The sequence below is a fragment of the Lutra lutra genome, chromosome 7 (genome assembly GCF_902655055.1).
Source record: "Lutra lutra chromosome 7, mLutLut1.2, whole genome shotgun sequence".
NCBI lineage: Eukaryota > Metazoa > Chordata > Mammalia > Carnivora > Mustelidae > Lutra > Lutra lutra.
The window spans coordinates 64,065,321-64,090,335 of NC_062284.1; the positions used below are offsets into that span (position 1 = coordinate 64,065,321).

A 25,015-nucleotide genomic window follows, 5' to 3' on the forward strand; every position below is an offset into this window, starting at 1 on the left:
CTACAAATACAGACACCCCCCCCCCCCCCCAGGCCTCACCCGTAGGTAAGACCTAGACTTACCCTATCAGAATCTCAGTGCTGGTCTCGAGACTCTGCTCCCCTTTGCAGAACCCCCTCCTCTGCAGCTCAAGTCCGAGGACATTGGTCTGGTGGCTGCGGCCTCTGCAGGCTACCTGCAGTGCAGCCATGTTCCCTTGGACTGGAGGCGGACAGAAACACCAGAGCCCGCAGGTGGCTGCGGCGGCCGGGGTTCCCCCATGCTCCCCAGGACCCTCCGCAGTCCTCTCTCAACCTTCCCCCAGCCCCCTCCCGAACCCCCTAAGGGCAAACGGCTGAGCTTCGCAGGGAGGCCCCGCCCTCCTCTCACACTAGCCCTGCCCTGGTTGTCAGGGGCGAGGAAGCCCCGCCCCGGGCCGGGCGTGCGCTTTTTCTGACCAGCGGGGCCTCCTGGCTCTAACACTCAACCCTCGCGGGGCTGCCATCAGAACCGTCACACGTCCCGGCCCGGCAGGGAGAAAACGACATGGCGGCGGCCACGCCCGAGAACCTCTCTCTGGTGGTGCACGGACCCGGAGACCTGCGCCTGGTAAAACGGGAAGGGGGAAGGGAAACCTAGCCCGACCCTGCCCTGCTGGCCTCCGGACTCAGCCGCGGTCCCAGCTCGCCAGTTCCAGCCTGGCGATGGCCCTCACCTCCGTGTCCCGGCCACCCGGATCAGAGCTGGTTACCATGTTGCGGGGAGGGGGCTGTTGGGTGTAAGGTGCTAAGAGGAAGGTTCTTGTCGCGTGCCTCCCCGGAACCCAGCCCCGTGGCCGGCACGTGGCCAGAGCCCAGGAAGTTTGCAAACCGATTGAAGCCTTCTGCCTCCTCCTCCAGCTGCAGAGTCGTAGTCTAGCCCCTTGTTATTGCACATCAAAGGAGATCCCAGGAGGCTCCCTGATATAGGACATGCCCTGAACTTCTCCGGGAAGACGGTGCAGGTCAGGAAGCGGGGCCACAGGGACATTTAAAAGCTGTGGGACTCGTGTTTAATCTGTCTTGCATGGGGCTCATAACTCCTTTGCAGGATTTTTATGATCACAAGAGTACCCAGCACTTAACTAGGTACTCAGAAAGTGCTAGTTGCTGCCTCTTTTCCTTCCAGCACCGGCCTGCATCTCCAGGACTCCTGTTGTTCCCTGTTCCTATGCCAGACTTCTGGATCTGGATGGTGTCCATGTCTCTAAAGTTTCTCTCCTCCTTACCGCCCTTAGTCCACACTTGGTTCACTTTCGGCCATTTTCCTCTGATCTGGCTCTGTTGTTTCTTTAAGAGCATTGTGTATATGCCTCCGGGGCACCATACCTTTTCATCTGCTCTCTGGCTCACAGGGCCAAAGTCAGGGTGCTGCAGGATCAGCCCTGTGGTCGCGTCAGGGGTCCCTTGACAAAGTCCATCTCAGATGGGCCTGAGATGGCAGTGGGTGCGTGGGATGGGTGCCAGCCCTCTCTACTGCTCCCTGGTGCTTCCTTCCTCCTCAAAGAGAATATACACAAGGGTCTAGATAGGAGAGACTCAGGAGATTATCCAGATTAGCAGTTCTTGACTGTTTGAGAATCTGTGGTCTCTCTCCCCACAGATCCAAATAGACTGAGTTTGGCAGCAGTTTCAGAGATTTTTGTGGACTTCCTTTAAGTCCCTCCATTAACTCTCTAGAGGTTTGTGGACCCCAGATTACAAACTCCTGCCTTGAGCCACTCTCCCATTTTCCTCAGTTAAGAAGGTGCTGCCCAGGGGGGTGGGGTTATGGACATTGGGGAGGGTATGTGCTATGGTGAGTGTTGTGAAGTGTGTAAACCTGGCGATTCGCAGACCTGTACCCCTGGGGATAAAAATATATGTTTATAAAGCTGTAAAAAAAAAAAAAAAGAAAAAAGAAAGGATGAATACCCAAGTTTTGTAGCAACATGGACAGGACTGGAAGAGATTATGCTGAGTGAAATAAGTCAAGCAGAGAGAGTCAATTATCATATGGTTTCACTTATTTGTGGAGCATAACAAATAGCATGGAGGACAAGGGGAGATGGAGAGGAGAAGGGAGTTGAGGGAAATTGGAAGGGGAGGTGAACCATGAGAGACTATGGACTCTGAAAAACGATCTGAGAATTTTGAAGGGGTGGGGGGTGGGAGGTTGGGGGCACCAGGTGGTGGGTATTGTAGAGAGCACGGATTGCATAGAGCACTGGGTGTGGTGCAAAAATAATGAATATTGTTATGCTGAAAAAAATAAAAAAATAAAAAATAAAAAAAAAAAGAAGGTGCTGCCCAAGGGTGACAGGCTTGATTAGTTAACAGAGCCCAGATGAGAGCTCGGGTCCAGTGCTCTCTCCACTCACTGTGGAATCTCACCCCAAGGTCCTAAATTAAAGTGACGCTATTAGTGTTTATTGCTCCTGACACCAGGTGGTATTGTAAGGAAGGCTAAGTAGTACAGCCAAGCGCAGCTTACAGAGTGATCTCCAACTCAGTCCTTCATTCCACAAACATGTATTAGATGAGTGGGTGTCTGCCATATGCCAGGCACTGGGCTGAGGGCTAGCAGCCCCTACCCTTAAACTGCTCTAGGGAGATAGATGAGATGAACTTAACAATGAGAGTATGAGGGCTTTGATGGAGACTACACAGAGTAAAGCTCTCACAGGGAGGGACCCTTGGCCTAGGAAAGAGGTCCTAGAGGAGATGGATGCTCCTTGACCTGTATCTTGAAGGATGAGTGGGAGTCATTCAGGCAAATATAGGAACAAGTGCAAAGATACATGAAGTAACAAGATTATAAATCCTGTTTCCTGGCCCTGCAAATAGTGGGATGTACTGAATGGAATTTGAACCTGGAGAGGTGGACAGGATCTGCTTCTCCTGCTGCTCAGGCCCTGCTTTAAGTCATGGACCTAATATGTAGCAGAACTAAAATTGCAATCCCAGGATCTGCTTTGCCTTAACTCTTAAACTCATGCTCCCCCACTGCTCTACCACATGACCTCTCTTTGTCACGGCTCTCTAGAACAAAGCCTTGAAGATTGGAGGGGGTAGGAAGCTGACTTTAAAATTTATTTTATTAACAATAATAAACTTTTTTTAAAGATTGATTTTATCAGCTTTGCCTTAGAATCTGCTTTTTGTATTAGGGAGGAATTGGGGTGGGTATGTCCTGAAGGCTCTGGAAAAAACAACTGGCTAGAGAATGTTGCCTGTGGTTGTGGGATTGGTACACTGAAAGGGTTCAGGGTGGGTTCCTGAGGGCCTCAGGTCTGTTTGAGAGTAGGAAGTGGTAGGATCATTTACTAGACAAAAGAGTAGATTAGAATGATGAGATCAGGTTTGAGTTTAAGATGTCTCTGGGACGGGACAGCCAGGTATCTTTGAAAAATTACCTTGGTTCTAGGGATCTGGGATCTATGGATGATTTTTGGGCCAGAGATGTAAATTCAAGAGTCATCTGCTTCTTTACTGAGCAGTCCTGCACCCCCTCCCCATGAGGCATTTGGGAATATGTAAGGGGGGGGGGTGGTTGTCATAATGACTGAGGGACAGACTTCATTTGGTTTACAACACTGTCTTCCCCTGACTAAAGTAGCACCCTAGTGGGAGTTGTAGATGAATGAGCTTGCTAGACTGAGTGGGACATGCAGAGTGAGAAGGCAGCAAGTGGTGGACATTACCCTGGAGAGAGCCCCACACTCAGGAGAAGGGGCAGAAAGTTGTCCACTGAGAAGAGTAACCAGGGATGCTTGTGCTGCCTCAGAGATGCCTGTGCCTCAACACAGACCCTCTTGGCCCCTCACCGCTCCCTCTAGAGAAGGACCCCCAGCACCTCCACAGAGAGTCCCCTGACTTCCATCGAGCATCTCTACCCTTCCACCCCCTCCTGTAAGGCAAATAGGTAAGTGGTTTGGGGTTGTTGGGGGTTGGTGGTACTATTAGTAAACAAGGAAGCAAAAAGGAGGAACAGCCCTAGGGCAGTTTTGGGAGTGAACACCAGTTCTCCTTTCTGTGGGAGAACCAAAATGAAATCTAAGATTTCCTGGGCATAGCAGGCTGTGGCCACTTTGGCCAGCCAGGGTCAGGTCCACTGATAGAAACGGTTGTGCCTCGGGAGCTCGTGTGAAGGGAGTTGTCTGGGGACAAGCCATTTCTAAAATCTGAAGCAGGATTTAGAAGGGTTCTGAAGCAGGAAGCAAGGGCTCAACCCTTCCTGGTGCTGCCATACCACTTCAGGCAAGCCCAGGGACCAGTCAGCATCCATGGCAGCGGTCTCTGGGGGACATTTGACCTGGGCCTCTTCAAACTTCCTACCATCTTCCACCTGCCAGGAAGGAAACTTAACGTCGAGCTTCTTCCTACCTATGGAGAAGGCAGGAAGGATTCCCTTTTCTTTCTTGATACTGGCGCTGCAGGGAAGGAAAAATTAAATTCCTTGCCTGCTATGTAGCTAGTGATCCCCTTGGCCACAGCAAGGGAAGGACCCTGGCAGCTCCAGAACTCCCTGGCCTGGGGATTCAGGTGTGCATGGTGCCTTGGCTCTGGGCATTTCTAAATTGGGTGGTAAGTCAGAGAGTGTATGTGTGTACACACACACACACACACTGGTTGGTGGTTTATCTTTTATAATGAGGAAAACACAAATATGAGGGGGGGGAGGACTTTTACTTTCCCCTCCCTATTTTAAATAGAGCAAGGGGGAGAGGCAGCCAGCCTGATGTGTCAAAGAGGCAAAAGCCTGTCAGCAAAAAGTGTCAACTCGAAGTACAGCTCACTGAGGTCCTCTTTAAAGGGAAACAGTTATGAAGTCATGAGCCAGGTTGAGGCCCAGAGTGGGGTTTAGTGCCAGCTCTGCTGTTTAATAGTTGTGTGACTCACCAGACTACTTTCTGCTTCAATTTCCCATCTGTATAATGGGCATGACAGGAGTTCTCATCTCTGGGTTGAGGACTGAATGGTGTCAGAGAACAAGAATTCCTGACCCCTAAAAGGTTCTAGCTGGACCCCAGATCAAATTGACATAAGACAGACTAACAGGAGAAAGTCAAGTTTAATAGTTTGTATATACAGAGAATCCACACATACAAAGAAATGCGAAAGACAGACAAAATGAGGTCTCTGTGTCATTCTGAACTAAAGGGAAAGAAGTTAGGGGCTTGAAACTTCAAAGGGAATGAATGCAATTCACAGGAAGATCAAAAAGAATAAATGTTTAGTAAATAAATATTTCCCTTCCCATATAGATGGATTACTCAGATAAAATTTATTAGTGGTCAAGACCCTCCAATTTAGATTCTTCTTTGTAGTTAAGGGAGGGACAAATGTTTCTCCTGAGCGTGTAGGACCTTGATTGCCTTCAACTCAAAATAATCCACATGCCAAAATGGCCCATTTGGGGGCAGCCTGCCCTCAGTCAGACCTTACCATGAGATAGTGCCTGTAGAAGGCCCAGCATATGGGAGACTAGGGCCTAGGAGAATCAGACATTTAAACCTTCTCAGCATAGGGGTTCCTGGCTGGCTCAGTCAGAAGAGTACAGGACTCTTGATCTCAGGGTCATGAGTTCAAACCTCACATTGGATGTACAGATTACTAAAAAATTTTTAAAAATCATCTCCGCATTGGAAGAGATAAAGACCAAGACCTTCAAATACATGGGTGATTTTTTTTTTAAGTTTTGTTTGAGAGAGTGCATGCATGAGCAGGGGAGGGGCAGAGAGAGGGAGAGGAGCAGACTGCTGAGCATGGAGCCCTGTGCAGAGCTCAATCCCACTGATGGGTGAGGTCCAGAACCAGGGGCCAAGAAAGAATTCTTGAGAAGTCTTTGGTGCAAAAAGGATTTTACTAAAGCAACTAGGACAAGACCCCGGGGCAAAAAGAGGGGCTGTACTGGAGTTGTGAGGAGTGGCTGATTATATACTTGGGGCTTGGGGTAAGGAAAAAGGGAGGTGTCTAAAATGACTTTCATAGGCTAAAGAAGGCCCTCAGGATACTAGAGGGTTGGTTGGTTACGTGGCTATTGTTAAGCTATGGTTGTTTTTCCCTTGGCAAAGAATTAACTTTAAGATAGTTGGAAGTAGGGTGCCTGGGTGGCAATATGGGTTAAGCCTCTGCCTTTAGCTCAGGTCAAGATCTCAGGGTCCTGGGACTGAGTCTCACATTGGGCTCTCTGCTCAGCAGGGAGCCTGCTTCCCCACCCCTATTTGTGATCTCTCTGTCAAATAAATAAATAAAATCTTAAAAAAAAAAAAAAAAAAGATAGTTGGAAGTTTCCTGGAAAAATGTCACACATAATCCACCCAGAAGGGGTGTGTGTGTGTGTGTGTGTGTGTGTGTGTGTGTGTGTGTTGGGGGAGTGGTTGTGGGGAGTCATCTTGTGCTTCGTCCTCAATTTCCCTTCTGTCCCCTCATCACCACCACCCTGAGACCATGACCTGAGCCGAAATACAGAGTCAAATGCTCAACCGACTGGGCCACACAGGTTCCCACGTATGGATAGTTTTGAGCTAAATTATAATAAATGTGGGCCCAGGCAATAATCTTGTATTCATCTGTATTTAACAGTTTAATTACTTTGTGCCTCTTGGTCAGTTTTGAGAAATACAGAAATTCCTTTTGATTGGGAAATGAATTCTCTCTGAGTTACTAATTCATGAAGTTGGGATATAAAATAGTCAAATGAGATTTTATCCCCAGAAGCTGTTTTTGCTGGTAGGGGCTGGGGGTGGCTTTGGTTTTTTTAATGCTCTGGGTTTCACTTGACAGGTAAGGGAAACAGAGAGAATGAACATGTTGAGTGTGTGCTGTGTTATGGGGCAGCTGCTGGGTCCGTTGATGTAGTGCTTCACTAACAATCCCAGATGAAACACCAGTTCTATTTATATTTTTAGCCATGGACCAGTATGTTTGTGTTGCTGTATTCTGATGTTGCAGCAGTGTCAAAATGCGGTAAATACTTCCAAATGCTCCGTTTCTGGACATGTTGCATCACAGATCAGTAGTAGGCCATCAACCACATTGAGCACACTTTATCTGTCTTACTCCTTTTTTTTTTTAAGATTTTATTTATTTATTAGAGAGAGAGAGAGATCATGAGCAGTGGGGAGGGATAGAGGAAGAAGCAGACTCCCCACTGAGCAGGGAGCCCGACGAGGGGCAGACACTTAACTGACTGAGTCACCCAGGCACCCTATCTGCCTTACTCCTGACAGCTCTGCCACATTTCAAGCACCAGCATCTGGCCAGGGAGAAGAAAGGAACAACCCAAGCCCCATTTGCAGGGGACTGAACACTGGGTTTGGGATGGGGGATAGTCAGATTTTTGTTTTGTTTTGTGATGTGCTTCTAGGTTCTTGGCTGAGACCCCTTGTAATGGAAGATTAACAAGAGAAAAACAAGTTCAATAATGTGTAGTTTCTGTGAGTATGGGAGGCATGATGAAAACTGAGTCATTTCATGAAATGGCCCAAGGTACACCTTAAGTACTATTTCCAGCTAAAGACAAAAGATCTTCTTGAAGTAGGGGAAGCCAGTTATGGGAAGTTTTCAGGAAAAGCACAGTACACAAGGGTATGGTTGTTAGGCAAATTTAAATCTTTGCCTTCTTCTTTGGTAAGAGAGGTTTAGTCATCTTTTTCCTGATGGGGAGAGGGAGACACCCTTACAAAAGGAGAAGGTAACTTTTCAGTTTTCAGAGCTTTTCCTAAGTCTGCTGTCTGTTAAAAATAATCAGCCTAAAATAACTCTTTTGTCAAAGAGATCTATTTTGGGATGGCAAATTCTGCTCCACTTGAGGAAAGACCAAATTAAAGGGAAAATCGTTCTTTTAGAATGATGGGTTGATGTTTAATTATAAAGCGCAGGGAAAACATGTTTGCGTCAAGCTTAAATATTAATCAGGCCCCATGAAGATATTTCTTGAGTTTTGGCCCTTTGAGGAAATGTATTATACCCTAGGTCAAAAGAATTGCTTTGAATATGTAATAATTGTTTTGTTTTAAGGTTTTATTTATTTATTTGTCAGAGAGAGAGAACACAGGCAGGGGGAGCAGTAGGCAGAGAGAGAAGCAGACTCCTCACTGAGCAGGGAGCCCAAGGCGGGGCTCGATCCCCGGACTCTGGGATCATGATTGGTGCCGAAGGCAGATGCTTAACCAACTGAGCCTCCCAGGCCTCCCTGTAATAATTGTTATAAAGTAAAATAATTCCATGTCTGTAATATAACGCATTGAAAATATCTCCTCCTCACATATGTACCTTACTGTTATGATTTTTGGGGTAAGGAGGAGGGGATTATTTAAGGCGGGGGGGGGGGGGGGGGGGGGGGGGGGGGGGGGGGCGGTCATCGACACTGGCAGCTCAAGTAAGTGGTCCTGAGCATCACAGTCTCTTTCTTCCCTTGGTTATTTTTCCCACCAGCTGAGGGACGGACCTAGCTGCATCTGTAGGATCAAATCAAAGGGCTGTGATAAATTTTAAGTAGCAGCTGGATTAAACTGGGAGATCACAGGCAAGAGTGAGGAGGAAATGCAGCCTACTTAACCCTTTAACACCTGAACTAGATTTATCAGTCAGAGGCACTGAAAATAGAATATAAAACTCCTGAAAAAAAAAAAAAAAAAAAGAAAAGAACTAGAAGAAATACCTCTTCCCTTTATCTTATGTTTCAGTAATAAAACAAGACCCAAACTAGATAAACAACAGGAAATTAAATCCTGCAAATCCTGCCATCTCTGCCAACTGCTGCGGAAGGACAGTTTGTCTGCAATAGGCCTAGAAAGCTCACCCTCCACCCCCCAAAAGTAGCGGCAGCAGTCTGCAGTACCACAAATAGAATCTTAACATCTTATGTAATAAATCCTAGTACTACTAAGAGGTGTAGTGAAAGTAGCCCTATTCTGAAGGGAAAAGCTAGAACTATGGGTATGGGGGAAATTTCTCTTTTATTTTATTTTTTATTTTTTGGAAATTTCTCTTTTAAAATTGCATGGCAGAGGGACGCTTGGGTGGCTCAGTTGGTTAAGTGTCAGCCTTCAGCCCAGGTCATGATCCTGGGGTCAAGGGATTGAGCCCCACTTAGGCTGCCTGCTCTGCAGGGAGTCTGCTTCTCCCTCCCTCTGCCTGCAGCTCCCCCTGCTTGTGCCCACCCCTTTCCCTCTGTCAAATAAATAAATAAAATCTTTAAAATGTATCACAGAGAAATTAAGAAGGGGGAGAAATACGTACTTTCCACAGTATTGGCATCCACTCGGTAAGTCTTCTAGTGTGGCTGTTAAACTGGCAGTTCCCTCAAAATCGGATTTACACGAAGGAGGGTATATATTCATATTTTACGAAGTGATAGTCAGCTAGATAAATAATTTTTTTAATGTAAATGTCCCATTTCCCAGACCTGAACACAGCATTTAATCAATGTTACTAACACATTAGAACATCCAACAAAGATGAGAGACTTCATATATTTGCTTAAAGAACCATCAACAGGTGTAATCATACACAGTTACGTTTGTGCATTTTGAATTGGGGGAAATTAATTTTTAAAAATTGACTTATTTGTCACAGCTGAGAATGAAATAGTCTTTTAACCATCCTGTATGGATCCAGTCCTAGGTGCTTGGGAAGCTCAAAGGAGAGAAAGGGACCACCTTCCCAGCCCCATGAGGACAGGGATGTCTTCTCACAGGAGGTGATAGTTTCAGTCTGCCCTTGTGTCTCACGGTCCAGAGTCTCTGTCCCTGACCCATGCCAGATGGATTGCCAGTCCCAGGAGTACAGCCACCTATTGGACAGCCCCCCGCCACCAGGATGTCCCCAGGCACTACAATTCCAACACATCCAAACCTCCATCTCCTTGAGTTCCCACAAGCATTAGGAAGTCACCCCAGATATCTCCCTTCCCTTCACTTCCTGCCTCATGTGGAAACTTGAAGGTGGGGAAGTGGTCCCAGGAGGTGAGAGAGTGAGCCCCAGGGTGTACTGGGAATTGCAGGAGGCTTCCAGAGCCTGGGGGGTCCACGAGGGCCACTGGGCACTTTAAAGGGATTTGTATTTTAGAAATATTGTTAGCGGAAGGAGGCTGGTTGGAGCCCTGAGAGCATGGGCTGGAGTGTGGCTCAGTGGACTTTGGGAGAGGGTTCGACCCTTCTACTTTGACCCCAAGCTTGTCAGGGCTAATGCCGCTAAAACAAAGCCATTTATGACCAAATGGCCAATTAGGAAACCTTTGGATTTTCCTCCCATGCTCCAAACACGCTCAAGGGAGGAAAATTGAGGTGGAAGGTTTAAGCAAAGTAAGGTCGCCTGCTCTGCTCATAAGTGTGGGGGGCAGCTGGTGGGCAGGTTGTCAGGAGGTCTAGCAGGTGGGAGGAGGTGGCGAATGCGAGCTTGGAGGCCCCCAGGTGAGGCCGGCCTCCAAGTTCTCACTCTAAGGCAGGGAGCTTGGCTTGACACACTTTAAAACACCTGGTAGAATGAGGCTAAAACACTGCCCGAATCCTATTTCCCTTTCTCCCAAATGCCATCCTTTTAAGGAGCAGTGTAGTTTTCTTAACATTGACATGACAACAAGGGAAATAACTTGTCCCCAAAACAGTTTTTGAAAAAGTGCACTTTGCAAGAGGAAAAGGACAAGGAAGGCCGTCCAGAGCTGGTTCAATCATACTGTGAGTTAATGATAGGAAATAGGACTTCAGTTCTACTTCTTTTGTAATAAGAGCTAACTTACTTATTGTGAGTCGGGCACTATGTCTGATGATTATTCTCTTTATGCAGAGAGGGAAATCAAAGGCACAAAGAGCTTGCGTAAGTGCCCTGAGGTCATGCAACTGGCGAGGGGAGCTGGGGTTTGCACATCTCTCAGTTCCAGAGTTTGAGTTCTTTACCCCCTGCTCCACCCGGGTCAGCTGCAGGAGGGAAAAGGTATTTTCCCTTCATCTCTCCTCATGTCAAGGCCATTACTGCAACCCAGGCAAGAGGCACGGAGGGTGTGAACTTAGCCCTGCGGGTGGAAGTAGAGGATGGGGGCCCATGAGGATCTATTTAGGAAATAAACTTTCAGGCTAATTTAACAAAATATATTTAGGAAATCCAAGATAACAGGAAGCAAGTGGCACCTGGAATGATTCTACGCTCTCACAGAGAGTTCTTCCTGAAGTATTTCCATGACTGATTGGGGGAGCTTGGGGGAGACCTGGAGGGATTGGAAGGGAGGCTATGTATGTGATGTATTTCTGACTGGAAGTGAAAAAGGCTGGAAGACTGACATAACTACAGGAAAGAACAGTTACCTCTACTCCCCTTTATCCCTTTGTTAACTGTCATTTAAGAAAGGTAAGAAATCCTGTTCAGAAAACCATGAATATGCCTGATAACAAAACTTTGGGGATGAAAGGGCTGCGGGGGTAACAGTGAAAGCTGGGGATCTCAGGGGAGCTAAGAAACTGGTAGATGAGGAATAGGGTGAATGAAAGAATATCATCACTGAAATCTGAGACAGAAGAGGAGATTAAGCAAACAGAGGACTGTGGCGAGCGTCATTCCAAGGAACCACAAATGAAAAGCAAGTTGTTTTTGTTTTGTTTTGTTTTGTTTTGTTTTGTTTAGTAATCATGCGGTGATAACTTTCTCAACCTTGATCTCCACAGCCTTGCTTAGGATAACATTTACAAACTTAAGGGCTGATCTTAACACGGTCCTGTGCTTCCGTGGCATGTCTCCTGCAGAGAGGGGAGTCAGGAGCCCAGCCGAGTTGTAAGGGTGATTCGACTCAGCAAGAAAGAACGAAAAGGAAACGCTGGTTTGCAAGGAGATAATACGAAATCAGCCACTAGGGAAAAGCCAGGCTATCTGCACAGCACCCTCTAGTGTCTAGGGAAGTCACTGCAGCTTTGGGGGGCTGGTAGAGCGAAGGTTGGTCTGCTCTATCCCCTCCAACAAATGTTTACAGTAGTAATCACTAGCGACCCAGGGCCTACTTGGTGTGCCCAGCTGTTGCTTTGAGCTTGATTTTTTTTCTGGGTATTCAGGGCTGGCTTGGTTGGAGGCAGAGATAATGAAGGAGAAAAGCCATATTCCACCTTGGTGTGCAGTGGAATGTAGTGAGGCATGCTGAGGAGTCAGGTTTAGTCCTGGTTTGCCACTCTGTGGCGCTATGACTTTGACCAAGTTATTTCACTTCCAAGCCTTGGGTTTCTCTCCTGCACAATGTGGGCCTTGTGCCATGATGTGTGTAAAGCCAGAACATTGCCTGGTGCATAGCTGGTTCAATGAACATCTCAGCTTCCTTGTCTTCTTGGCCACCTTCAAGGAATTCATAAAATGAACCCTTGGATCTGGCCACACAGTGTCCTTCCTTCTTGTCACCATGAATTTCCCAGCTCGTTGCAGTGGGAAGCAGAGTTGGTGAATAATCATAATAGCTATGAATGCCAAATAGCTCAGATTGCTTTTTGAACCTGGGGAGTGGCCGAGGTGCAGGTCCTATGTGTTCCCAAAGGGCCTCTAAAACTCCACATAGGAGGTTTCAGAAGAGAGGGCTGAGTGCTGGTCGGTGTATGCGCATGTAAAGGGAAAAGCAGCAGCGTGCATTTTTTTCAGCCTGTCTAGAGGTCAGAGCCCTCACGTGCTACTACCAAATGCCTTCACCCTTCTCCCTAAAAGAGTGTCCCAGACCAAACAAATCTCTATCTTAAGAATGTGGTTTTCGAGAAGGGAAGGATCTGATATGGATGGCAGTCCAAACATCCTTTCTCCCTAGGGGAACGTTTAGTACACTTTTTTATTAGTCTAGGGCAAATTGCACCATGGGGTGGGGTGAGGTCAGGAATTAGAGAAAGCATGATTTAGGGGGCCCCCTCAGGCAGCTGCGCAGCTGCCCTATGGTCTGAACCTGTGTTCATTCTTAGAAAAAATATTTGAATGAAACTCTACATTGACTAAACAGTTGAAAATATTCATAAGGGAAAGTTATTATGCATGCTAAATGATTTTTCTCTTTTTATTTCCTTTAGGAGAACTATCCTATCCCTGAACCAGGCCCAAATGGTAGGTCCTTGGGATACTCGACTTACATTTTGTTGTTTCTTATTAACCTGAAGACACCAGTGCATTGTTCCTTACCCCTTTTTTCCTATTATTTATGACTTTGCCTCCAATTAAAAACTATCTTTTGGGGGTTCCTGGATGGCTCAGTCATTTAAGCACCTGCCTTGGGCTCAGGTCATAATCTCAGGGTCCTGGGATCAAGCCCCTCAACAGGCTCTCTACTTAGCAGGGAGCCTGCTTCTCCCTCTCCTTCTACCTCTCCCCCCGCTCATTCTCTCTCTCTCTCAAATAAATAAATAAAATCTTAAAAAAAACAACAACTATCTTTTTGTTAGGCTGTCAACCTAGTCTGTCATCCACAGCATGACTAGATAGATACAACTTGACTGCTACATAAAGTAAACAGTGATAGATTCAGAAGAGTTACTGTATCAGATTGCTGACTTGTCCCAGAGTTTTTGACATAAAATATCTCTCTGGACCAAAGGCAGAGTTATTCCTCATTTGACCTAACCTAGAGTTGGGTTACTCTGTGTACTTTGAACTGCTATTCAAGTGGCCAAATCCTGTCCTAACCCTAACCAAAGCTTTGAAAATGAGTGAGTCTATAGAACTTAATCTCTTAATTAGAAAGAGAGCATCACTTTAGGAAGACTAGGACCTTCAGTCCAGTGGGGATGGGAGGGGCTGCATGGAGTGCTGCCCCAGGGTCCTGATCAACTCTGGGGCAGGCTTCCTGCCACCTTTGTTCCAGTCCTCTGGCCTCTCACTGGGCGAGCCTGTAAGGCCCAGATGACAAGCACATTTCCTGGAGTGCTGTGTGTACCTGGGGAAGTCATGGCCCCTGTTCCCTGGGGCAGATAACCTGCTGACAGTTTTCCAATCCCTCCCAACCATGGAGTCCCACTTCAGAATCTGCAAGACTCCGAACTGAGGCTGAGAGTAAGGCGAAAAGTGTCTATAGATAACTCACCCCATACCCAACCACTCAGGTGTCCTCTCTGTCCTGGGTGAGTTGGGGATGTGCGAACATCGGACTGAAGGCAGCTTTCCTGGAGCCTCCAGAGTTTTGCTATTCAAAGGTCAGCTGGCTTATTGATTTATAGTGATAAGCATACAGACAATAGCTGTTTCTATCAGTGTTCAGCACGTAATACATATTTAGGGCTGAAGCATTTTCACCAAGATACCTTGTTCAGAGAAGTGAAAGAGGCCCCTCACCATGTCCTGAGAAATCGGTATGGATTCTAGAAGCCAAACAAGGGCTGTCTTGGACTCAAAGGACCTTGGTGCTGTTTCTCTCTCTGACCTAGCATTCTGCTCTCACTTGTCTCTTGTTGCCCTTGAATTAGAAGGGGAAACGATGGTAAATTTCAGCTAGCATTCTAGCAAGTCAGATTTAACCTCTTATTACAAGTTGGTAACTTTGAAGAGAGGAAACTCAGATAATTTCTTCTACCTTGATCTCCATCTGCACCCTGCCATTTCTTACCAAGGCCAAGGACAGAGAAGGTTCTGCGGAGCCACACCTGGGGTGGACTGCTGGTGATCTGTGGCAAGGGCAGGGTGTGAGACACCTGAATGCACAGCAGAGCTTTAGGTCTCTTTGTCTTTCTAAGACAGAGCTTTTTCTCAGGGAGATACTTGCAACGTGGTCATCTGAGTCAGACCAGGCCAGTAATCCTTCAACACTTACTTCAGCAAAGGGGCTCGGTGGCATCGTTATTTTTAACTTGGAAAACTGACAACAACAATACCAACAAATCTCACTTATTCAAACCCGTGAAGGGGAAATACCCTTTGAAACCTTTGGATGGTTTAAATTAAAGCTGCATTCTTAAACAAAACGACAGGCATGAAGAACGTAGATGCTCACAAAGTGTTGCCAAGCCTAGATTTTGCCAGCCTTTCTGTCAAGATCGGTAAGAAGCAGGCATAGCATATTAATTGTGTGGCATCAGTTATCTCCTAGAAAACAGTTTTTCCCTTAGACGGTTGATACATTTTTTTTCCTATTAATAATATCTTGTTTATACAGTATATTAGAGTTCTCCAGAGAGATGGAACCAAGAAAGAGAGGAGAAAGAGATTTATTACATAGATTTGTTTATATATAGGTTTATTATATATGTCTCTAGGGAGAGGGCAGGGGAGATTTATTTTAAATAATTGGCTCATGTGATTGTGAGGACTGGCAAGTCTGAAATTTGTAGGGCTGACCAGCAAGCTGGAAATTCAGGTAAAAGTTGATGCTTCAGTCTTGGAGGATTCCTTCTTCAAGAAACCTGTCTTTTCTCCTAGGGCCTTCAACTGATGGGATGGGGCCCACCCATATTGGGCAGAGTACTCTGCTTTACTCAGGGTCTACTTATTTAAATGTTAATTACATCTAGAAAATGCCCTTACAGCACAACTACTGTTTTTCTTTGTGTTTTTTTTTTGTTTGTTTGTTTGTTTTGGTTTTTTTGAAATATTTTTATTTATTGAGAGAGAGCTAATGAGAGAGAGCATGGATGGGGGAGGGGCAGAGGGAGAGGAAAGAGCAGGGACCGCAATGTGGGGCTCGATCCCAGGATGCTGGGATCATGACCTGAGCCTAAGGCAGACGCTTAACTGACTGAGCCACCCAGGCACCCCAATAAGTAGAGTCCAGAGGGAAAGCATGGTGGTGCCTCAGACGGCAGAGGCGTCATCGTTCCTTCCCTCACTTGTTTTCTCCTTCCTCTTCTCAGAAGTGCTGCTGAAGATGCATTCTGTTGGGATCTGTGGCTCAGACGTCCACTACTGGCAGCATGGTCGAATTGGTGATTTTATTGTGGAAAAGCCTATGGTGCTGGGTCATGAAGCTTCAGGGACAGTCGTAAAAGTGGGATCACTGGTCAAGCACCTAAAACCAGGTCAGCAAAACCCTTCAACTAAGTGATTTATTTATTCCTCAGCATAAATGAATATTTGTGTGTACTTTCTTGGGGCCGGGCCCTCTATGAAGCCAGGGAGTTACAGCAGTGAATAAAACAGTCTCCATTTCTACACACATGGAATGTGACTTTTCACAGAGGAAGACAGGTATGGAACACACATACAGCTGCTTAGTTACTGTTGTGTTGAGGGCCCGAGAAGAATAACGGTTTGATCAGTGCCTTCTAACCAGATCTGGCTCTTCTGATGGAGGAACAATTAACCCAACATCTGAAGGCAGCAAAGGGATAAGCTAGGTATAGGGGTGGGGGAAATATTCCAGCCATAGGAACTACAAACTGCCTCCACCTGCTGAGAAACAGGTGGATATAGTCCACCTTGGATATGATATAGTCTTTGATCTTCTTGGATGACTGGAAAACCATGAGTATTTTTCTAGATTTGTTTAGTTCATTCTCTTGGAGGGAGGACTTCGCAGCTGTGGTAGCCTGTGATGTTCCCCAACACAGTGAATTACATCCCAGCTGTGTGACAAGGCCAGCTGTTGACTGTATCCTTCCTTTGCTGAGGAGGCCACTGTACAGCCTGGTGATGACAGCAGATGATTCGAGACAAGGAGAAGGATGGCAGGAGACGCCATTCTGTGTCAGTTATGAGACTGCCTCAGCACAACTACGCGGAGAGGAACTGTCAGGCCCTGAAGAAGCTGGACTTGGGTTTCATTTCATCCTGAATAGAAGTCGAGGCAGCCCCTGAGGTTTTGTGGCGTTATCCCCAAGAGGAAGATTCATAGTTTCCAACAGCCACTGATTGATTCTTACCTGTGGGACAAGATCCCTTAATATCAGTCAAAACAGAGTGGGATTCTTTAATTTTAAGTTATAAGAAGTGCTTGGTCAGCATCTACAATGGGTCTCACTTTCTGTCAGGTGCTTTGAGGGATACAGAAAATTGAGAAGAGCCGATCCCTGGATACTTTGATCTAGTTGGGGAGAGCAGACGTCAGGGCATACATAAATAGAAATAATTAGAGAATAAGACCATAATGTGCGGGACACCTGGGTGGCTCAGTCAGTTAAGCCGCTACCTTCAGCTCAGGTCATGATCACAGGGTCCTAGGATCGAGTCCCGCATCGGGCTCCTTGCTTAGCGGGGAGCCTGCTTCTCTCTCTGCCTCTGCCTGCCACTCTGCCTGCTTGTGCTCTCTTTCTCTCTCTAACCAATAAATAAATAAAATCTTTAAAAAAAACCACAAAAAACCATAATGTGCTATTAGGTGTGAAAAAGAATAGGGCTCTCACAGTTCAAGGAAAGGGCATTTGTTGTAGGCAGAGGTGTTTAAAGAAGGTTCATGGAGGAGATATGTCTTTGAGCTGGACGTTGAACAATAATAATTACAGGAAGAAGAAGGCAGCTAATATTCATTGATTTAACTATTTGTTAGCCTCCATGTTAAATATTTACATGTATAATTATATATTTCATTGTTGAAACAACTCTGATGTAGGCATTATTTTCTTCCTTAACAAATGAAGAAAGCGAACCATGGTGATTGCCCGGGGTCCCACACCAGCGAATCCCAAGCTGGGGTCCCAGCCTTGGTCTTTCTGACACTAAAGCAAGTGCTCAGAACCACTGGGCTGTCCAGCAACTGGAGAACTGAGAACAGTTTTGTATTTGAGTTCGTGAAGAGGTCAAAAGCGAATATTCTGGTTAAGAGGAACAGAAAAATAAAATTATGGAGGCAAGTGTAACGTATCTGGGTTGCTAATAATTCTGTGCTGTTCAGAGTAGAGGTTCTGTGTTGGGGAGTTAGTGGGGATGTTAAAAATTAATAATCTTTATAAAAGTCCCTCTTTAAAAAGCAATATACAACTGTGAGTTATTTTTCTGTTATAACGTAATCATTAGAAGACAAAACTGAGATACACAAAACCCCACCTGATGATGACGGATCTTGAATCCTAGCTTGAAGAACTCATTGTCAATGTTAGAACATAATTTGGAGCAAGGGCTGCAGAGAAAGCAGAGAGGGGTGCCTACAGGTGGAACAGCACATTTTGGTGGTTGCAGGGACTTTTGTGGATCCTTTTTTAGAGATTTTATTTATTTATTTGTCAGAATGAGAGAAAGCACAAGCAGGGGGAGCAACAGAGGAATAAGCAGCCTCCTGCTGAGCAGGGAGCCTGATGTGGCGCTCATGTGGGACTCGATCCCAGGACCCTGGGATCCTGACCTCAGCGGAAGGCAGATGCTTAACCAGACTGAGCCACCCAGGCATCTGTAGAACACAAAAATTTTTATTGAAGTGTTTCCCTTGCTGATTTGGACTGAAAGTTCTAATCAGCTAGTCTAGAAAGAAGAAAAGCACTCACTGAGTAGTTCTTTACGTTTGTTTCTAAAATTCTAACATAAATCTTAAAGAATCAATAAGGCATGGAAGAACTCCTAACTTATATACAATCTGGCTATCTATCTTAACAGTGTGAATTTCCTGTTCAATAACACCAGCTCAGACAATTATAATAATGATAAATACAATAAAATAGTTAATACTACTTATATTACTACTACTACTACTAGTATCATCACTGCCCCACTATTGTTTTTTTTTTTTTAAAGATTTTATTTATTTATTTGACAGAGAGAGAGATCACAAGTAGGCAGAGAGGCAGGCAGAGAGAGGAGGAAGCAGGCTCCCCGCTGAGCAGAGAGCCCAATTCGGGGCTCGATCCCAGGACCCTGAGATCATGACCTGAGCTGAAGGCAGAGGCTTTAACCCACTGAGCTACCCAGGCGCCCTGCCCCACTATTGTTAATGAACACTAGCTACATACCAGGACTCTGCACTCTTCTATAGGCACTTCTAACACAAAAAGACATAAAATTAACGTGTCTGTTTAGTAAAGGGCAAACCTCCCACGGGTGACTCGTGTCAGGCTAAGGAGGCCCCAGCTCACCTTGTGCAGCCCTCTGGGGGTAGGGGGTGAGGAGTGATTGGGAAGGGACACGAAGGAAAGCATTTCCGAGGTAGTGGTAATGTTCTGTATGATGATGGGCATTCATATTACACAGGTGAGTACATTTATCAGAATTTATGTAGTGATCCATGTAATCTGGCCCATTTTACCAATACCTAAATTTTACCTTAATCGCTTCTCGGCCTTTTGGCTAATATCAAGTGTAGTATCTGTTCTTATCAGTTTAATATCTGATACGTCCTCTATCCGAGGACAATATATTAAATGGATTTTTGGAATTAGGAGATGGAATAGGAGCTTGCTCCGTCCACTCCACGCATCGACCTGGTATTGCAGTACTTCCAGGAACGGTGCACCCCCTTTGGGGGAATAAAAAAAAAAAAAAAAAAAAGAACCAGAGACAAATGGACAAGAGGAGAAGGACACTAGTTCACAAGCCTGAGTGTTATTCTCCACCAGAGTCTCAGACCTCCCTGGGTCATTTGCCTGAGCCAGCCTCCTAACCCAAGACTCTGTTAACTCCTAGTTATATCTAAATACAACCAGACTGAACTTAAGACATGACATAATTGTGGCTCTTGCGTTTGGTAAGAACTTGTCCCATATTTTCAAAGCAGGTGAAGGGGGAAAAGCCTGCAAACCCCACACAGCAGCTTGAGCTGGGTCCTGGCTTACCTTAGAGAGGGAGCTGGTCTCTGTTTCCCAAGCTGGGAAGTGATTGTGGAGCTGGGGGTGGAGGGTTGACTTGTTCCATGAGCGGGTGAAAGGGTAGGTCAGACCAGTCTGTGGAGAAGTGGGCTGGTCAATTCTCTCCCAGAATGTGAGTCTATCCTGCATCCCAAGTTTTCTGTGGCAGCTCTAGGATAGGACTTGTCTGGTGCACCCTGGGTCCCAGGGAGGGGGGTGGCTCTCTGGGACAGAGTTCCCCACTGGCACCTGCCCAGGAGCATGGCCCCCTTCACAGAAGCGCTGCCCCCACTCGTGTTTTCCTCTCCAGGGGATCGTGTTGCCATCGAGCCTGGCGCTCTGCGAGAAATGGATGAATTCTGCAAGATTGGCCGGTACAATCTGTCGCCATCCATTTTCTTCTGTGCCACGCCCCCTGATGATGGGAACCTCTGCCGGTTTTATAAGCACAACGCTGACTTCTGCTACAAGTTAGTGCCTGAGACCTGGCCTGGCCGCCTGGGACCTCTCCCCCTTTGGTTGGGGTTCTTTCTTCTAGTTTCCTGTGGTGATTTGTTATTTTCCGTTCGTAATTCCAGACACGAAGCATCCCCTCGACAGGCCCTTCTTGGTGGCACTGAGGGAAGGTAGCTTGCCTAGGGCCGAGACTTACTCACACCGCTTGGTTTAGTCTTGGCATTGAGCTCCCCTCACCTAGGGCAACAATAGAAGATTTTTGCCGAACTCACTCCCCTCCAGCTATCCTGCAGATAACCGGCTATAGTTTGTTCTCCATTACTGGTTTCCAAGGCAGCTCCCAGGAAAGAGAACTTAGCACAGCAGTGACCCTGCTCACAACACCAGTAACAGCAGCCACTGGGGGTTTCCGGAGGAAGCATGGCCTGGAGCCAGCGCTGAGCTGGGACCCTGGATCCCCTCCCTCCTAGTGAGTGACTTTGGGGGAAATGACATCACCTTCCGCTGCTTTGGTCTCATTTATGTCACCTGAAGACCCAATAAGGCAATGCATATGGAGTCACAGTTATTAGTACTCCATGCCTGGCCTTGTGGTCATCAATGCTTTGCACCATTTATCTGAATTAACCTTCATAAGAACAGCAGTGAGGTGGGCAGTTTCGTGGAGGGAGTGCAGAGGCTGGAGGGAGGAGGCTAATTGGGCACACGAAGAGCCAGGAGTCAAGTTTGGGTTCCTGTCCTGGGCTCACTACCCTATCCCAACTCTTAAAGTGGTTTTGGGGTGAGGACTTGTATCTGGCAGAGGTGAAGTATTGCCCCCTTCCACATGGGTCCCAGCCCATGGAGCTGTGGGTGCTGATCTGCCACTTTCCTTCTGACCTTCTGGCAGGTATGTTTTCCTCCCTCCTGGCTTGGCCCCAGCTGTGACTCCATTGGCCAGGATGGGGCTTGCCTGAAGGAGGCTAGCTGCCAGTCACAGGGGCAGTTGGACAAATCTGAGTTTTCTAGTGCCCACTGCAAGCCTTGAGAGGGGTCACAGGCCAGACCTCGTGATGAGTTTAAGTCAACACCTAACTGCTCTAGAAGAAAGCAGTTTACGGGTGTAGAGTCCACCTTTCCGCAAGTGGTTCCTGAACCAGCCCACTTTGTTGGGGCCCTTTCCAAGTGGAGGTACCAAGGTTTTCAAGGTTTTCTTGAAAGGCAGAAAAGCAAAATGGTAAAGTTTAAAACTGACCATGGGTCTCTGCTGTTTACCAACTGTGTGACCTTCAGCCTGTTAAACTTTGCATCCTTAAGGTCCTTGTCTGTAAAATAGAGATGGTAATAAAACCAATATGATAAAATGCATAGACTTACTGACAGAATTCAATGAGAAAAGCATATCAAGTATTCAACATGAGGCCTGGCACATAGTAGGTGCTCAGTAAGTGGGGCCATGATGTATCCTAGCCATGGCCTTGTGTCTGGGGGATAGGTACAGATTAGGTCTGAAAGGAAGCCTTGTACTGGGGATAGGGGTGGTGGAGGAGGGTGTGTTGGTGATGTTAATGGGAGGGCAGAATAGGGGACAGGCAACCCCCCATCTCTCCTTTCCTCCCATCGTGCTTTCTGCTCACGTCCACACATCAGCCTTAGACCCACGTCCTCCTCTCTGGTTTCTGTATGAGGATTCCTGTACTGTCACAACCTCTTTATTTTCCTACCGACCTTATTTCCTTTCTTTTTATCTTCCTGCTTCCCCCTTGGCTTCTTGATCATCCTCTACCCTTTGGGTATTCCCTCAACCTTATTGTGAAAACCACCAAGTTGTCTTATTCTCTGGTATTTATAAAGTCATGATTGATTGGAGCTGAGAAGAAACTTAGGGTGCTCTCATCCTCCCTCTCCCTCAATCCCCACTGAACAAGGTCGGGGAAGGAGGACCCAGAGAGAGTGTGGTTTGAAGTTTCCTTGGAAGAGTTTGGGAGTCTTCATTATTTCATTTCACTTTTGTCCCTTTTATAGAATCGGTGGGGTGGGTGGTGTAGGTACAAGGGGTGATGGAGGCAATCTAAGTAGGCGAGGATTGAAGTGGGGGGGGATTGTGGGAGAAAAACAGAGGGATGGCATGGGAGGTGAAGGCGGGGCAGCTGGCCGGCAAACTTCGGGCCTCATTATTCTGTGATGCATCACGGGAATGAGCACTTTGGCTGACACCTGTCTTTCCTTTCAAACTTGAGGGATTTTATGTTCTAGCATGTGGAGGTTTGGGGCGCTGAATAAAACTACCGGCCAGTGAGGACCATGCAGAAATGAGATATTATCCACAGAGCCACTTGTACCAGGAGGCAGCTAGTAATGGGACAGGCAGGATGTGGAGCGGGGAGACCTGGCTTTAAGTCTTGCTTTCCCGCTCATTAGCCTTGTAACCTTGGGCGAGTCTCTGAATGTCATTGGGTTTCAGTTTCCTCTTCTGTAGAATAAAGGTAAAAATAAAGCCTGTCCTTCCTGCCTGACAAGGTCATGGTGAGGATCAAATGAGATAAATGGATGAAAAAGCCCTTAATCTGTAAAGCCTTATGCAAATGTTTACTGTCATCGTCAGTGGGGTAGGTAATAGGGTCAAGTGGACTCAAGGGAAAACCAAGAGCCCAGTGGAGAAGGTGACACAGCATTTAATCAGCTGCCTGGAAGACAGGCCCTTTCCCCATCATGACCTGTCCAGGGACAGCCAGGCAGCTGCTGCCATCAGATGTGGTTCTTCTGGAACATACCATATGGGGACAACAGAGTGATACCAGGTTCTAAATCACGGTTCTGCAAAGCTGCTCATAGTTGGGATTGTTGTACATAAGTTTGAGAAGCAGATGAGATACTGACATGTGGTTATATTAACCTCTTGTTAGATGAACTTCTCATTTATTTGGTTTTATTTTTTTAAAAGATTTTATTTATTTATTTGACAGAGAGATACAACAAGAGAGGGAACACAAGCAGGGAGAGCTGGAGAGGAAGAAGCAGGCTCCCCACTAAGCAGGGAACCCGATGCGGGCCTCTATCCCAGGACCCTGGGATCATGAGCTGAGCTGAAGGCAGATGCTTAACCGACTGAGCCATCCAGGCGCCCTGAAATTCTTTATTAGTGACAGCCATACCATACCTTGTCTCTGATAACATGTTAAAGCAAACATAATGTGTTCATTTACCGAAGTGACTTGTCCAAAGAAAACAATTTTCAGAGCAGGGCAGTGTGGCCTGGGCTCTCAAATCAGGTGTATCTGGTTTCCATTTCAAACCCTTTGAGCCTCTCACTAGTTTTGAACCTTAGAAGCAAGTCATTTAATTCTCCAAGGTTTTGTTTCCTTGTCTGTAAAATGGGAGTGTTACTACCTGCCCCAGAACTCTCCAAGGATTTACATGAGGGAATATATGTAAATTACTCAGCACATAAATAAATGCCCAGTAAATATTAGCTCTTGTTTTTATTAACCCAAAGGGACTAACTGAGTGTGTTGAATGACACCCCAGGCTTCCTGACAATGTCACCTTTGAAGAAGGGGCCCTGATTGAACCACTGTCTGTGGGGATCCATGCCTGCCGGCGAGCTGGAATCACCCTGGGGAACAAGGTCTTTGTGTGTGGAGCTGGTAAGAAACAGATGACCCCCTAGTTATGAGTTCCTTAAAGGGGAATGTGGAGATCCCTCTGCCTATGTCATCTCCCCACAACCCCCACCGCAATGTCTGAAATTGGTCCTTAAATCTTTCTGGGGGTGGGGAGGATTATGGTGTCCCCTTTCCTCCATGACCAGAACTTTCTGCTAAATAAACCGTCTGCAGGCATAATAGTAACTCAGGTCATTTCCTAGGCAATATAACCCTTTCGGTCATTTAAAGAAAGCAATTTGCAATTATTTTTTAACTTGACAGAAAACCAAGGACATGTTTTAGGTAGTAGAGGGAAAGGCAACTTCTGGAACTTTCACATCATGCCAGAGAAGTGGTCTCCTGGTCCATCCAGGAATGATGTGGGACCTGTTCATGACCAGTGAAAGGAATGGAGCCTGGTCCACCATGAGCCAGCACTCTGCTTGTTGGGGTTACAGATGGCTGCCTTCTTTCCACCCCTGCTTCCAGTCACCCAAACAAACCTAAACAAACAAAACCATTCAAGGTGTCTAATGCTAGTGACACAGACAGCACGCTCATGCTCCCTGTGGTTGTGATCTGGTCGGTGTTTCTCATACAGCTTTTTCTTTTTGGTATAATTGACATATTACATTAGCTTCTGATGTACGATGTAATGATTTGATATTCGTATATATTGGAAAATGATCACCACCCAGAGTCTAATTGACATCTGTCACTATGCATAGTCACAAAGTTTTTCTTACAATGAGAACTTTTTAAGATCTACTCTCATAGCAACTGTCAGATATGCAATATGGTATTATTTATTATAATCACCACACTGTACATTATATCCCTGTGATGTATTTATCTCATAACTGGAAGATTGTATCTTTTGACCTTCTTCCCCCTCTTTCACTCACCTCTCACCACCCTCACCCCAGCAACCAATCTGTACTCTGTATCTGTGAGCTTTGTTGTTCTGTTTGTTTAAATTCCACATGTAAGCAATATCATACAGTATTTGTCTTTGTCTCATTCATTGCTCTTAGCGTAATGCCCTCTGAGTCCATCCGTGTCACAAATGGCAAGATTTCCTTTTATGACTATGAATAATATTTCACTGTGTACATACAGACCACATTTTCTTTGTGTCTTCATCTCCATGGGTGGACACTTAGGTTGTTTCCATATCTTGGCTATTGTAAGTAATGGGGCAGTGAACAAGGGGGTGCATATATCTTTTTGAGGTAGTGATTTTCATTTTTTTCAAATAAATACTCAAAAGTGGAATTATTGGATT

At 46.2% G+C, this 25,015-nt stretch overlaps 1 protein-coding gene and 1 non-coding gene across 3 annotated transcripts in view; both read left to right on the forward strand.

Annotated features, from left to right (window-relative positions):
- Positions 1–422: 422 nt before the first annotated feature.
- SORD (sorbitol dehydrogenase) overlaps positions 423–25,015 on the forward strand; it is a 33,567-nt gene continuing 8,974 nt past the window's right edge. Inside the window, exons 1-6 of one of the 2 annotated variants that reach the window (XM_047737595.1) lie at positions 454–588; positions 3,836–3,921; positions 13,028–13,061; positions 15,794–15,958; positions 19,959–20,118; positions 23,612–23,730. In XM_047737595.1, the coding sequence (XP_047593551.1) occupies positions 15,808–15,958; positions 19,959–20,118; positions 23,612–23,730 (430 nt within the window). In that variant the 5' untranslated portion in view covers positions 454–588; positions 3,836–3,921; positions 13,028–13,061; positions 15,794–15,807. Of the gene's footprint in view, positions 589–3,835; positions 3,922–13,027; positions 13,062–15,793; positions 15,959–19,958; positions 20,119–23,611; positions 23,731–25,015 lie in introns of both variants that reach the window. The other variant, XM_047737594.1, reaches the window with a different exon arrangement.
- Positions 19,132–19,322, forward strand: LOC125105948 (U2 spliceosomal RNA). The gene has a single exon (XR_007129184.1). It is a non-coding gene; the product is annotated as a U2 spliceosomal RNA (small nuclear RNA).